We start from the raw sequence: 15,024 nt of genomic DNA, 5'->3' as shown, positions 1-15,024 counted from the left end.
ATATTTTAATTGCTGCTTAAAATAATTTCTGCATTAGATCATATTCTGTATAGCTTCTTTTCAGCAATCCAGTCACTATTAATGATTCATTAGTTTGGGTCAGGGAAAAATTTCATTTACAGAATCTCAAAATACTTCACGTGACTTATATGTTATTTTATTTAACAGCAATATACTGGCAAAAAGAAAGGAAAACAAAACAAAACAAAAAAAACCTCCTACATTATTTAACCATGACAGACTAGCCCTGTTGTCATCAATTTTACATTAATTAAGGGGATTAATTCTATTGGCTGAGCCCCCTTTATGAAGGCCTATAACATATATCTAAGGCATCTCTAATTTTTGAAAAGCTCCAGAAGAGATTCTGATATGCACCTTTGACTGAGAATCACTTATCTAAAGACATAGCTTATTCAATGAGGCTTAATATTACCACTAAGGCATAGTCCCCACTCCAAAAGAAAATCTTTCTCTTTTACAACATTCCTTGACTCATTCCTCTCTGAATTAGGTGACGCTTCTGTTTCCTGGTTCCAGGAATAGCATTTAGAAGGTAAAAGGAATGGGGGTAAACTGATATGCTTTTGTTAACAGCCTATGGACATTACTGGAAAATAAAGTAAGAAGACCAGAAAATAATACTAGGAAGATCAGAAAATAGTTATTATAAAACAATATGATCTCTTCTATGGAATATTTAATTCATTTCCTTCTCTTACTTCACATCTCCATGTTTATCAGGGCAGCTTTCCCCACTCTCGTGCTAATCAAAAAGGAATCTGCTCCTGTCTTTTCACATATAAACTCCCTCTTAAGCTTTGGCTCCCAAAACTAGACTCACATAGTAACAAGCCTGTTTAAAAGAAATGAAAGTAAAACATTATATAATTATTAGCAATATCATAACTTACACAAACAAGTGCTAAGATTTTATAAAGCTGTCTAAAACAGGTTCTTACCAAACGTCTTGTGTCAGGCCTTGAAGCTTGCAGTTGTTCAAACTCTTCTATTTTTGCAAGATCTACATCTTCTTTTAGTTCCCAAGTACTATCTTCATATGGCAATGAGCACCATTTTACTAAGTAGTAAATAACAGGCTGTAAAAAAATTTTTTTCATTTACCATTTTGAAAAAGACACTAGTAAGAAATAGTTTAAACAGAGAATAAAGTACTAGGTCTTAATACTTGGAAAGTTTCAGATTTTTCTTACTTAAAAAATCTTTTTACCAAATATTTACCTCACCAGTATCCTTATCTTCACAAAAAGAGACTTCTAATACTCTGTCTACTTCAACGTAGTCTGGGTTAAATGGTTCTTCTTCCATCTAAAATTAAAAGGTAACTTAATTGACATCTGACAAAGAAGTGGAATGATAAAAGGACAAATTTACTAGCATTTCACTATAGACCTTGTAAGTTTGATTTCAATTAAATGTCCAATAAACGGAATTCTTCCATTTTCATTTCCAAATGATAGCTAGGATATCATGAATAATGTTATAAATAATAAAACCAAACAGTACTAAAAAATAAGGTACTCTAGAAGATACATGCTTTAAAAAATTCCTGAAAGCAGCCCCTATACCTTTCCTTTACGCTTTTCCTCAGGTTGCAAGAGTTGAAGACCATGCATCATCCCACTGAATGCTCATTTCTCAGTTGTCTCACACACGCTTTATCTTTACCTGATGGTTCTTGTGCTCAAGACCCACTTATTGAGCTGACTGCAAACTTTACTGAGGTACCTCAAACTCATTTGCACTCATTTACTCTTCAACCCATACCTCCTCCTGCATTTTCTAACTGGTTAATGGTAACAGAGCTTCCTCTCCATAGCCCGTGCTCAATGACACAACCCAGAAATGAGGAAGTCATTTTAGATTCCTTCTTTTTCTTTACCCTCTACATCTAGTAAGTCACCAATTCGTACAGATTCTACTTTTAACTCTGAGATTGGTTCCTCCTTCCTCATCCTCACTTCTTACTTGAACCTTTACAATAACCCCAACTACTGTCTCACCTCCCTTTAATCTGTTTTTCACATTGTCCCCAGAGTAATCTTTCTCAAATATAAATCTTATATATCGCTCCTTTACTTAAAATTCTTCACCAACTCTCCCCTAATTAGTCTTAATGAAAATTTAATGATTATTAATTAATTCTAAAATCTTCAGCTTATTAGGGACTTCTAGATCATAGTGAAGAGATGACAGATATTCAAGGTGATGAGAGGACCTCCCAACATCCACAAACTAACAGGTCATTAGAATCATCTTTTTTTAAAAAAGAGATGGAGGTCTCTGTTGGTCAGGTTGGTCTCAAACTCCTAGCCTCAAGTGATCCTCCCACCTTGACCTCCCAAAGTGTTGGGATTTCTGGCATGAGCCACCATACTCAGCCCACATTTTTCAGGTGAAATTAATAATTACAAATGGAATAACAGTAATTACGTAGTGAAGACATCTGGCAGATAACACCTTAATCTAGTGATTAACCACCAGTACTGGGGTAGAGAGGTATCATGTACCATCTTATATCATTCACTGGAAGAACAGAGCATCATTTCTATGGCGTTCTTTTAAAAAATGCCTAACCTGGATCATGAGGAAACTTCATACAACCCCAAATTGAGGGGCATTCTACAAAATTAATGAGCTGTACTCTTTAAAAATGTCCAAGAAATGAAAAACAAAGAGAGACTGACTAAAAGAGATATCACAACTAAATGTAACATGTGCTGCTGGATTAGACTCTGGACCAGATAAAAATACACACACACACATATACACATACACACATACACACACACACTCTTTTTGTTATAAAAACACTAGTGGAACAATTAGTGAAATATGTATAAGGTCTGTGGATGAGATAATAGCACTACATCGATGTCCTACTATTTTTATGAAAGAGAATATAGTTGTTTTTAGGAAATATATACTAAAGTGTTTGCAATGTTAAAATGGTTTAGAAAAAGATGTGTGTGTATGACAGAGATATAGAGAGAGAGACAGAGAGAATGAATACAAACGATAAAGCAAACATGGTAAAATGTTAACATTTCGGAAATCTAGTTAAAATAAATGTGAGAATTCATTGTACTATTTTTGTGACTTGTTTAAAAGTTTTTAAAATTTTCAAATTAAGAATTTAAAACTGCTCTAAAAGGAGTCTATTAGAAAAATCTGGAGCAGGAAAGAACATCAGACCATTTAGTCAGGCCTAGAGAGGTAAATTTTTCCAGTGAGGTTCTGTTCACATACATGAAGCTGGCATAGAAAATATGCAATATATTTCATGTACTGAAAAATCTTATTTTCCATTTACTTGCTAGATTATCACTTCCTCCACTTGAATAACTTTGCTGATATATTACTGGTAATATTACCATACTCACATTCAACTCTAAGTGTTGAAATACATGCTAGTTTAAAAATACAAGCACGATCTACCATTCTGAATTATCAGTGTTCCTGTTTCAAATGGTTTCCAAGCTAATGAAGAGAAAAATACTATATTTAGGTAGCATTTGTATTCAAATATCAATGCTGGAAGTCTAAGAATTAAAATAATGTGTAATTTTTGATAAATAATGCTACATGTATTCAGAGACCAACACATAATAGTCTTATTTATTTTTTTCTTACGTCTGCAAAAAAATGTGCTCTTTGTGCTTGTCTCAATTTGAATCGTTTGATTTTCTGCTGGATCCTTTTATCTTTCAAAAGCTGCTCTTCTGTGGCCCACTCACAGTGAAGATAGGAGCTAAAATTTTTATAAAAATAATATATTAGAATGATACAGATAACCATTTTAAGATGTATTTTAAATCATAACATCCAATATAAACTATTATCTTCAACTTTTCAAATAGGTAGTTCATCATTTAACTTTAATAGAATTCATATCATTTCTAAAATAAAGTAATTGTGATCACTATATGCTAAGGAGGTTGCAGTCTAAAGGTATACAGTTTGCCATATAGAAACAGAACAGTAAAATGATCAAAAGTCTAATCGCAAGATGTGATTTATCTATTATTTTTTCCCTATAACAGTTTTGTGATCAGAAAGCTAACTTGTTTTGAAACTAATGTGATTTAAAATGCTTTCATGGAGGTACAAAGAAAAGTTGGAAAATATGTAAAAAGAAGAGTAAGTGATTTTTCCCCAGTTAGCAACTCTTATGAGTTAACTGACCTATATCCAAAATTAAAATTAAAAACTTTAAGGTCAAATCATCTCATTGTGTACATCTGACATAAAAACCTAAAGATCAGGAAAAAAAAAATTTTTTTTTAAAGAGATGGAGTCTCACTATGTTGCCCAGGCTGGCTTCAGACTCCTAGGCTTAAGAGATCCTCCTGTATCAACCTCCAGAATAGCTGGGACTGTAGGTAGATTAGAAATGTCTTTTATAAGGACAATAAAATCTGAAAAGTTCAACAATACAATGAATGCTGTCTATAAATTATAAAAGCATATTTGATAAAGATTCCTGCATTTTTATGTTAATAATTAACATTTTCTGGAAAATAAAAAAAATTTAATTTTTTTTTTTTTGAGACGGAGTCTCGCTCTGTCGCCAGGCTGGAGTACGGTGGCGCGATCTCGGCTACAGCAACCTCCGCCTCCCGGCTTCAAGTGATTCTCCTGCCTCAGCCTCCCGAGTAGCTGGGACTACAGGCGCGTGCCACCACACCAAGCTAATTTTTTGTATTTTTAGTAGAGATGAGGTTTCACCATGTTGGCCAGGATGGTCTCGATCTCTTCACCTCGTGATACACCCGCCTCGGCCTCCCAAAGTGCTGGGAATACAGATGTGAGCCACCACACCTGGCCAAATCATTCAATTTTAACATGAAAGGTTTTCAAATGGGCCCTTTTCTCTTTTTAATGATTCTTGAGTTATACAGGTATAAATAATAAAAATTATCATAAAAATGTGGATAAAATGAAAATCATAATTTTAATTTACTAAATATATTAATTTATATGTAAATCAACATCTTTCTTTTATTTTTCTAACTCAAATACTTACTAATTCTTGTATTTTACAAAAAATTCTTCTGTATCAATCATCACTCCAGGTGATATCTAAGAAAAGAAAATCAGTAATGGTGACTCTTTTAAACAGGCCACAGAATATGAAGTGTAAAATGTAATGTACCAGTACTTACTTCCTTTTTTACGGTTCTAGAAGATAGAATTTTGTCTACAATTGCAGCATCTTCTTCACTCGGATTCTCCTATGGGAGGGAGGAAGAAATAATGACAGAACACATTCTGAAAGATCTTTTAGTTGCCACTTTGTATGTTGATGAGCATACTACAATTCAACAAATATTTATACAGCATATGTGCTAGACACTATGTTATATGTTAGAAATACAAAAATGAAAAAAATATATCATTGTCATTGTCCTTTTCATCACCTGCATTATCTCTGTAGCAAACATATTGTGCTTTTTAATGTGCTGGTCATTATTCTAAGCATTTTACACATATTAATTTAATCTATTATCTTCATTATTATCACTTCCATTTTACAGATTAGGAAATTTAGGCATAGTTAAATAAGTACTTGCCCAAGGTACTCAGCTAGTGGCTGAGTGGTTGGGTCATAATGCATATAAGCGGGACTTAAAAAATCATAGATGAGGGAAGTACATACAGCATTCAGGCAAATGTGTTCATAAAACAGAGGACTAAGTGCTTATGGAGAAGTAGCAGAAGACGACGCCAGAAAATCCAGACAAAGGGGTTTATACACTGCTAAAAAGGTATCATTATTTTTGTAAGGTTTAGGAAACTATTAGAGTTTTCAGTAGAAAAATAATGTGATTAGACTTGTAATTTAGAAATATTCTGCAGAAAAGACAGTTTGAAGAATTTCAAGAACATATATTTAGGAGGTAGAAAGTGTAGTGACAACCTGGATGAAGAGGCAAAGGAAAACGAAGAGAGGATGAATCCCTAGGTTTCTAATTTGAATGACTCAATTAACTAATAATATGGAATCCAGAAGGATAAGTTAGAGCAATTTTTAGAAGGAAAAACAATGCAAGTATCTTATAGAATTTATGTTGGTTTAAAATGTTTTGCAGTCATAATCCCAAATATGCTTACCACAAACAACTGTAAAGGCTGTTCACCAGGTAAAGGAGCTGAATTCTTTTTTATTTTCATAGAACCTTTAACCTCTTCTTCAGATTGCTTCCCTTCTACATCTTCTGCGTATTTTTTTCTTTTAATTTGTCGATTTGATCTTCTTTTCTGTAATGAACCACAAGGATCAGATTTATATAATTTATTTTGAAGAAAAGGTTTTGAAAATAATTACCCCTAGAGTTGGCAATTTTGTATATTAAATTTTCAACATGACACTCAATGCTCTATCTTTTCCTGTTTTGTTTTTAATTAGAGGAAGATTATAATTTGCCATTTGCCACAGGCTTACAATCTTCCTACAGTTCTACTTCCTACAATTTCAAACAACAAATATTAGTAATACTTTTATTATGTTAATTTGGAAATCATTAAGAATAAAGAGATGTCTGTTTTTTAAAAAAATTATTTCACAGGTTGGGCAAAATATATTTTATTAGTAATACCTTTATTACTACATTACTTTTCTTTAGAAACTATTGTTAAGAATAAAAAGGTATCTGTTTTATTTAACTATTTCATACCTTGGGCAACAAATATTTAAACTATTAATAATTTCACAGTTTTAGTCCAAAACCTAAAAGGTATATCAGATGAATATTGGGTATAGAATTAATTGGGGGTATAAATCTAGAAGAATAAATTAAATAGTGTTTGCCAAAACATGTGAAACTGTGTTTAAAGCAGAATAACATAATATAAAATATTTAAAAAGAAATGCACAAAATAAGAAAGCATTAAATCTACCAAATAATTTTGAATGAAAGAAGAAACTGTTTCATTAACTTTAGTAGCTTTCCTTAAATATAAAAAACATCACTATCATCACACAAAACTAACTCTTTTACAAAGTCTTACATGTAGTAAGATAATTTTTAAATAATCTAAGTAATTTTAAATCTGGAATCAAATATACATGGCTTTACTTACCTCCCTAAATATCTAATATTTGTTTCAAAAGTTTTGTATTTCAAGGAGAACTTAAATAACAAAAACAAAGTTACATCTCTTTTGGTGTTTCCACAATAAAGATAAAAATTTCAAAATCCCAAAGGGCTTAGGTTTATTTTTTAAATTTCCCTTGTAATCTCATGGGGTAGAGACATTTCATGGGGGTAGTGGCATCTCAACCAACTGTTCAATTGCTCAATATTTGGCAAATCTCTCTCTTCTTTTTTCTAGTCCAATTTCTTCTATATATTTAGTAACTTCATGACACTTCCAAAAAATGGAACCAGCAAAATAAACCACAAGTTCTTCTGGTTTCTGCCTGTCTTCTATTTGGCAAGTCTTTAATTTACCTTCATAGCCATGACAAAAATGGCTGAGTCACTGCTACAGTGTGGTGACAAACTATATGCATGCAGTCATGCCTCTGCCCTTTTCTCTTGTGAGTAGTAAAATGCTGAGAGAAAGAAAGGCACTCATATGGTCAGCCAAATGTACCAGATAACACCATGCCTCATGTAGGATGGGTCAAATGTCTCTTGGCCATGAAGACATTGACATTTCAAACCTCAAAGTAACACAGCCTGGTGACATATAAAAACTCTAATTAAAGGGCTACTAGAAACCCAATTTTCCTTCATCCTATTTTGAAAAGGATATGAATTACTTATTATTCTCTAGGAGAGGGGAAGTCTATGGATTTCTAACACTAGGCTAAAAGAATATTTAGAATTCTATTATGGGCACCACATAGATCTTAATGTTCAAGAATAGTTTTAATTAATAAACAACTGTGATATATTATCAATGTCTCATTAGGCATGACTTTTAAGTAATTAAATTTGAGAATAGTTCAGTACATTTTTAGAAAATTCTGTTAGACGTTTTCAGCATTAGTTTCCTTTCTGGCCACTTAAGACATCTATTAGTACTTAGAGATAACTCACTTAGTTTTTAGTAAATAGTAAATGAGTGACCTCAAAGAATCTTTTAAGCTCACAAAAGTGCACTCAGATAGAATGAAGGCTACTTATTGTAAACTGTTCCCTCATCCTACAAAGACTTTGCCTAACAGATTAATTTAAAAGTCTATGAATTATGAGATTATAGAAGATTTTACCATAAATTACACTCCACTAGAGGACATAGTTACACATTAGTTAGGTAAAGCCAAATAAAGTACCATTCTCACCAATTATCTTTCTTCACCATAGAACGTCGCTACTAGTTTAAAAACAAAAATGAATCTGATGTCCACATTTTTGGTATGTGCTTTTTCTGGCTTTCTTTCTCCATAATGTTTTTTAAAGCACAACTTAAAATCTTGATAAACTGTCCCTTTTAATTTCTTATTTTTAGCTTCTTAAGTCTTAAAGGCTTCAACAGATCAGCCCACAGCACTTTACATAGGAGGTTAGAAGCATGTTTTAAATGACTAATATAGTACTTCACTATTTTAACATTGCCCTTGTTTCCTATAATATTCCTAATAGTATAATCTGTTGCAGGGGCATTTTTCTTTTTAATTTAGGTCTCTAAATATAGTTGTACTACTGTAATATTCTCTATTAAGATTAAAGGTAACAAAATTAAATACCAAATCACATTTTTAGATTTCCAACTGATTCCAAACCTTAATTAGTTTCCAACGTGGTTAAAAGCTACATGGATCTTTCCATCATTTATTTAATGACACAATTAAATATATCAATAATATAGATTTATAACTATTAGAAAATATTTTTACCTTCACCATTTTTTGTGTGTGTGTTAAAGCAACACACCTGTCAAAACAACCTAATACTACAGTGAAAAACATGGAAGAAATGTTCATGTTGACCTAGCCTACCATTTCATTGTTTGAAAATTACATAACGGAAAAATGGCCAGCATTATTCCAGCAAAAATTAAACTAAATTTAATCATATGGAATAAGTTAAATATAAGTTTGCCTAAGTTAAGGATAACATATGATGAAAAAGGCAGGCCATGTAATATTAGGAGCTTCAGTCACTGCCCTTACCTCAACTCTTGCAGCAGCCCAGGAGCCTTGAGCCACTACTCTCCCATTGGATAAGAAGCTGCATAAGGAAGAAGAAAGGCCATTCAGGGGCTTTCTGGCCCCATAATTCACAACTGCCACCACCCCTACGGCCTACAGTCGTACTTTAATTATTAGAGAGCAGAGGGTGGCCTGAATTATTATGACCTTCACTATATATAATTTTAACTTCAGAGGGTTATTTTGAATATCCACCTATTCAAAAAAAAAAAAAAAAAAAAAGAAGGCAAAATGCATAGTATTTCTTCTGTCTATGTTACGGGATTTTTAATATAATCAGTTATCTTTTCTTCACAGAAACAGACCAAAGGAATTATTTCTAGGAATGATTCAATCCATTTGCTCTGTCATTTGTATGTGATTTAAAAAATTACTATGTCCATCACGTTCATTCAAAAGAACTCTATAAGCACAGGATAATATCACTAAATACTCCTCCATGTTAAAAGCCATCAAGGACTTTGAATTGTTAACCTCTCTGGGCTTCAGTTTCATTATCTGAAAAATGAGGGGTTTGGAGAGGATATGTTAGTTTCCTCCCACATCTAATATTCTATGGTAATATTACCAGGACATATTGTAATAATGCTACCTTCAACTTCTACCATACTACAAAATGTATTTTTACTTCTAAACTAAAGTGTAAATATCTATAAGGCAATATTATGCTAACTAAATCATTCTAACAGTGTTTCATTTCTAGAAAAAACTGTAATACTCACTTGAGAGTCTTGATCTTTTAATGTATGCTGTGGCATCTGTTCTGCATCAGATATTTCATCTGAAGACTCATTCTTTCTTTTTTGTTTCTTACCCAATGTAATAATGAGTTTGCTGTTTCAAGAGGAAAAGAATAAAAAGTAAGAATTCTTTGAATTTTCCTAAATTTGATTAAATTAACATTGTCATGATAAACTTTCTTCCACTTTATATCACTTGCATGTCCAACCAAGGATGATAATTATCCTGAAATCCATGTTGACGTTTTCAAAACATAAACTCTATTCTAACGGAACAAACACCATCCAATTCTATGTTTGGAAGTATAATTAATGTACTCAGAAGTACAATTAATGTACTTCTAAACACAGAAAGGCAGTCAAGTAGGCCAGGCGCAGTGGCTCACGCCTGTAATCCCAGTGCTTTGGGAGGCCGAGGCAGGTGGAAAAAGGTCAGGAGTTCGAGACCAGCCTGGCTAACATGGTGAAACCCATCTCTACTAAAAATACAAAAATTAGCCAGGCATGGTGGCGGGCATCTGTAATCCCAGCTACTTGGGAGGCTGAGGCAGGAGAATCACTTGAGCCTGGAAGGCAGAGGTTGCAGTGAGCCAAGACCGCGCCATTGCACTCCAGTCTGGCGACAAGAGCGAAACTCCATCTCAATGAATAAATAAGCAAACAAGCAAGCAAACAAACAAATAAATAAATAAATTTAGCAGGTAAAAAAAAAAAGGCAGTCAAGTCTTATTTGTTTTTTAGGCTTAAGACTACTTTTCATAGGAAAAATGTGAGGTGATACAACTGTGTTTACTTTATTACCTTGCAGATTTCAAATGACAGATTTTTTTCTCTTATTAAATTCAAATTCCACTTGATTCCTTGAATCCCCCTATTCGTTAAAAGCCTCTACTTCCTTCTACTCTACAGCAGAAAGACAGTTACTTAAGGCACTTTAACAATTCATTGTTCTTTAATTCTTTCATTTATGTTAAGGCTTATCTGTACTGTATGTTCCTAAGCATAAGAACTATTATTTTTTATATTCCTAAAGCATGTATGTGTCAGTATATCTTTATATATGTATGTTTATATATATTGATATTTACACATATACACACCAGATGGAGCTATCTAAAATGAAAGTGGGTTTTTTTGTCTTGATGAGAGGTATAAAAACATAACTCTCACATTTCCTTATCTGCTTCAACAGATGCAGGGGCATGATTTTAAAATACAGTAATTATTAATCAGCAACGTACTATTTTAAATATCTGTATATAAAAATGGAAAATCTCCCCAATACTTTCAAGATATGATTTATCAGAAAGATATCAGAATTCTTTCAACAACTATTTATTAATGTAGGAGAATTTGGAGGTTAAGAGCATGCACTTTGAAAACACAGGGTCAAAGATTTAAACCCTGACTCCACCATGTACCTATCTGTGAAACATTGGGCAAATTACTTGATCTCTTTTAGCCTTAGTTTCCTTGCCTGGAAAATAGGGATATCATAATAACTACATCCGCTGTTGCTGAGAATTAAGTGGGATAATGTATATTAGCTCTTAGCACAGTCTTGATGCATAGTGATTTCTCAACTAACGCTAACAACTTCTAATTATTCTATGCCAAGCACTTTCCTAGGCTCTAGGATTTGAAAATATAGTGACACAGTTCCTAACCTTAAAGTATCATAGTTAGACTACGATGACAGCTAAAATGCCAAAGTGGGAGTTAGCACAGGATGCAATGTGAACACAAAGGAAGAAATGCTCACGCTTATTGAAGAGTAAAGGGGGCTTTACAGAAAAGATAACATTTGATATGATGAAAAGAAGTTTAACAGGTAGTGAAAGAAGTGGTAGAGTACATTCCAGGTAGGGGGATACCACAGAAGAGTGAGGAGAACATGCAGTGGTAATAGCATGACAGGAATACAGAGTACCCCAGAAGGAGGCAGCAGACAGCTGGACAACCAGAAAGGGTGAAGATCACAGAAGGCCTTGTATGACACACAAAGAGTTCACATTTTAAGGGCAGCTTTTAAGCTCTTGAGAGCAAGAATTTAAAAGGAATCTGTCTTGTTCATCACTGGCAGCAAATGTTTAATGAATAGGCAGTGAGCTATTTTGAATAAATAAAAAAAAATAAAGCATTTGGAAGATATAAGAATTGTAAGCAAGGGGGCAATGTGATGACAAGGAAGTGAAATGCAAGGCAGGGAAACCAATGGTAAGGCAAATGACAATTCAGGGGAGAGAAAAAGAGTGTAATCTAGAGCTGTGGGAATGTGGATGAAGAGGTAAAGAAAGATATAATTTTTCATTGTGGAAGCAGAACCAACAGGACTTGGTTATTGACTGGATGACTAGACTTGAGGTGAGAAAAAGTTATAGAATGCTTTTTCCCTATATTATTCTTGTATTGGTATGATTACCACATTCAACAGAATAATGGTAATTCTTACTTGGTGTGTCACCTGCACTGTTCTGAATATGTGAAGAAAGTAAATAATAGTAAGAAATGCAGCTTATGTTGGAAGCAGGAAATCAGAAGAAACACAAAGATATTCTGAAGCAACATTAAGGAACCAACCATAGTTACACTTCATTCCCTCTCACCACTTTCACTGCTTATTTCCTCTCTGTTCTAGTCCCTTTTCCTCCTCTAGTTTCTTTCCTAAAATAAAAATCTCCCTTGAGGCTATATTTACTGTTAGACCCCATATGACCTTGTTCTTCCTCCTTTGTATCCAAAGTTCTCAAAAGAGTCATTTCCGTTTCATTCTGCAACCAACTATAATCTCAACTCTTAAAACTACTTTTAATATTCATAGCTTCCATTTATTCAATGTTTACTATGAGTCAGCCTCTGTGCTGACTTTACATGCATTCTCTCACTTGATGTTCATACAATTTTAAAAGGGAAGTACTATTATTTTATAAGAGGAAATTGAGGCCTAGAGAAGTTAAATAACTAGCTCAAAGTCACACAAATAGAAGAACAGAGACAGAAACTAAGTATGCCTCACTCTAAAGCCTAAACTTCTAATGCTTAAGGAGTCAAAAGACTTTTAAAATGGCAAATCCAACAGAACTTTAAAAAATCGTAATGTGTAACTAAGTCCTAACGTGTAACTGTTTCCTTTTGGCCCCTTTCTTGGCTCCCTGACACAAGAGTCTTCTGGTTCTCACTAAACTTGCTTTTACTAAATTTTGGCTCTTCTTCCTGCATCTACGCCTTGAATGTTAGTTTTCCATAGGATTCAGTCATTGACAATTCTTCTCTGCTAGCCTGTTAAACTTTGGTTTCTCTCAAAGTTCTGTCTTCAGCTGCCTTCCTGTCTGTCCCTGAGAGATTTCATTTAATCTATTCTTAACTACCACCTAGAAGTTAAAGATCCTCAAATCTCTTATCTCTAGTTCAGATCTTTTCCCCAAACTTCATGTTCATATAACTAATTGCTTATTACACATATACATATAGGTATCTCATAGGTATCACAACCTCAATATGCACCCAATCCAATCTCTCATTTTCCGTAAACCTATCAGTGCAAGTTTACTAATATTAAAGTGTAATGCAAAGTCAGAAAAGTGCGAACGTAAGAGTACTGCTCAATTTTCTCAAACAGAAAATATCTGTGTAGCCAGCTTCCAGATCAAGAAACAAGGCATTAGTTTCCCAGAAGCCCCCTCTCATGCCTCTCCCAGTAAGAACCACCTCCTAAGGGTATCCATTACTTTGCTTGTGAATATTTGCTACATCCTAAGGCACTGGTGCAGATGATTTTTAATGGCAAAGTAAGGGACAATACTAAATAAAACTGGGTAGTAAAAATACATATTTGATACTTCCTCCTACTTGCTATCAATCTCCAACTTAAATGTGTATTTTCAAATAGTTTGTAGATGAGAATAACACACGGAGAGTGTAGCTGTTTAAATAACAATCTCCCATGAAATGGAAATCATGGCCTATTAATACCCTTCATATATTGCTTAAAAAGGTATTTTTTCAATGTTTGATAAACTAAATGAATTATATGAATGCACATTCTGATGCAATATCTTATTCATTCAAATCCCAATGAACAAAAACTTCAATGAAATGAGAGGCGGAGGTATTTAAATATTTTTTAAAATTTACAAATGACTATGAACGGTTCCGCTATTCCTTTACAATAGCATAAGGGGATTAAATGAAGATTCTCTAAGGACAAAGGACTAAGCTGCTTAAACATTTTTATAGATAAATATTACCTAAATCTCTAGAAAATACTAATAAATATATACTAACTACCAAATAAATCTTAAACACTTGCCCTTTTGAGTGGTGGGGTTACGTTAGATTAAAATGTTTCCCATCACACCTCAGATAAGCCTTTTGTTATACTAATTATTTGAAAATTTCACTTAAAAACAAAAAAGCAACTTTCACATTATTTTCCACATATTCTGTATTATTCTTCCAACATTGTTCTACATGTCTGGAATAGCATCTTATTTCATGAACTCATTAGTCATTTTTAACAACCCATGCAAAAATCGTTTTCAGATTCTAACTTTGTAAGAGATATTTCAGATATATAGTATTTCCCTACTAAACCTTCTAAGTCCAAAATGTTACACATGCCTTTTCTATTTAAAAAGGGTACATTTCCATGATAGGAAAAAAGTCAATTCTGAAATCATTTTTGACTGATATAATTCTGGGTTAATTTGGGTGGCATTTTAAAATTAGATTTAAAAAAACCCAGTAATTCTGAGTTAATAAAAAAAAGAAAGAAAAGAGTATAAGCCAGATGCAGTGGTATACACCCGTAGTTCTAGCTACTTGGTAGACTGAAGTGGGAGAAGACTTGAGCCTAGGAGTTCGAGGCCAGCCTGGGAAACAAAGTAAAACCCTATTTCTAAAATATTATAAATTTTTTTAAATAAAATGATCTATCTATCTAGAGAGAGAGATTTTAGAAATAGGGTTATTTACAATGAACCTTGAAAACTAAATCTTACCAATTTATTATAGATTCTAAAATGGTATCTAGGTAATATTACAGAGGCACAATTAATTAGGTTGGTATCAGATCAGCAGTGCCTAAATGTTTGGGGAAGG

General features: G+C 33.2%; 1 protein-coding gene across 25 annotated transcripts in view; it reads right to left on the bottom strand.

The window, feature by feature from the left end:
- Positions 1-15,024, bottom strand: part of CHD9 (chromodomain helicase DNA binding protein 9) — a 275,732-nt gene that overhangs the window by 94,800 nt on the left and 165,908 nt on the right. For 24 of the 25 annotated variants that reach the window (XM_054453479.2, XM_054453475.2, XM_054453480.2 and 21 more), the window contains 7 exons: positions 9,907-10,018; positions 6,136-6,282; positions 5,187-5,255; positions 5,048-5,103; positions 3,655-3,772; positions 1,243-1,329; positions 963-1,100 (listed from right to left, as the gene is read on the bottom strand). In XM_054453479.2, the coding sequence (XP_054309454.2) occupies positions 963-1,100; positions 1,243-1,329; positions 3,655-3,772; positions 5,048-5,103; positions 5,187-5,255; positions 6,136-6,282; positions 9,907-10,018 (727 nt within the window). Of the gene's footprint in view, positions 1-962; positions 1,101-1,242; positions 1,330-3,654; positions 3,773-5,047; positions 5,104-5,186; positions 5,256-6,135; positions 6,283-9,145; positions 9,279-9,906; positions 10,019-15,024 lie in introns of those variants that run through there. The other variant, XM_063655144.1, reaches the window with a different exon arrangement.

Source organism: Pongo pygmaeus, chromosome 18 (genome assembly GCF_028885625.2).
Source record: "Pongo pygmaeus isolate AG05252 chromosome 18, NHGRI_mPonPyg2-v2.0_pri, whole genome shotgun sequence".
Classification (NCBI taxonomy): domain Eukaryota; kingdom Metazoa; phylum Chordata; class Mammalia; order Primates; family Hominidae; genus Pongo; species Pongo pygmaeus.
The sequence above is the reverse complement of the archived record's forward strand: the minus strand, read 5'-3'. Positions and strand labels throughout refer to the sequence as shown.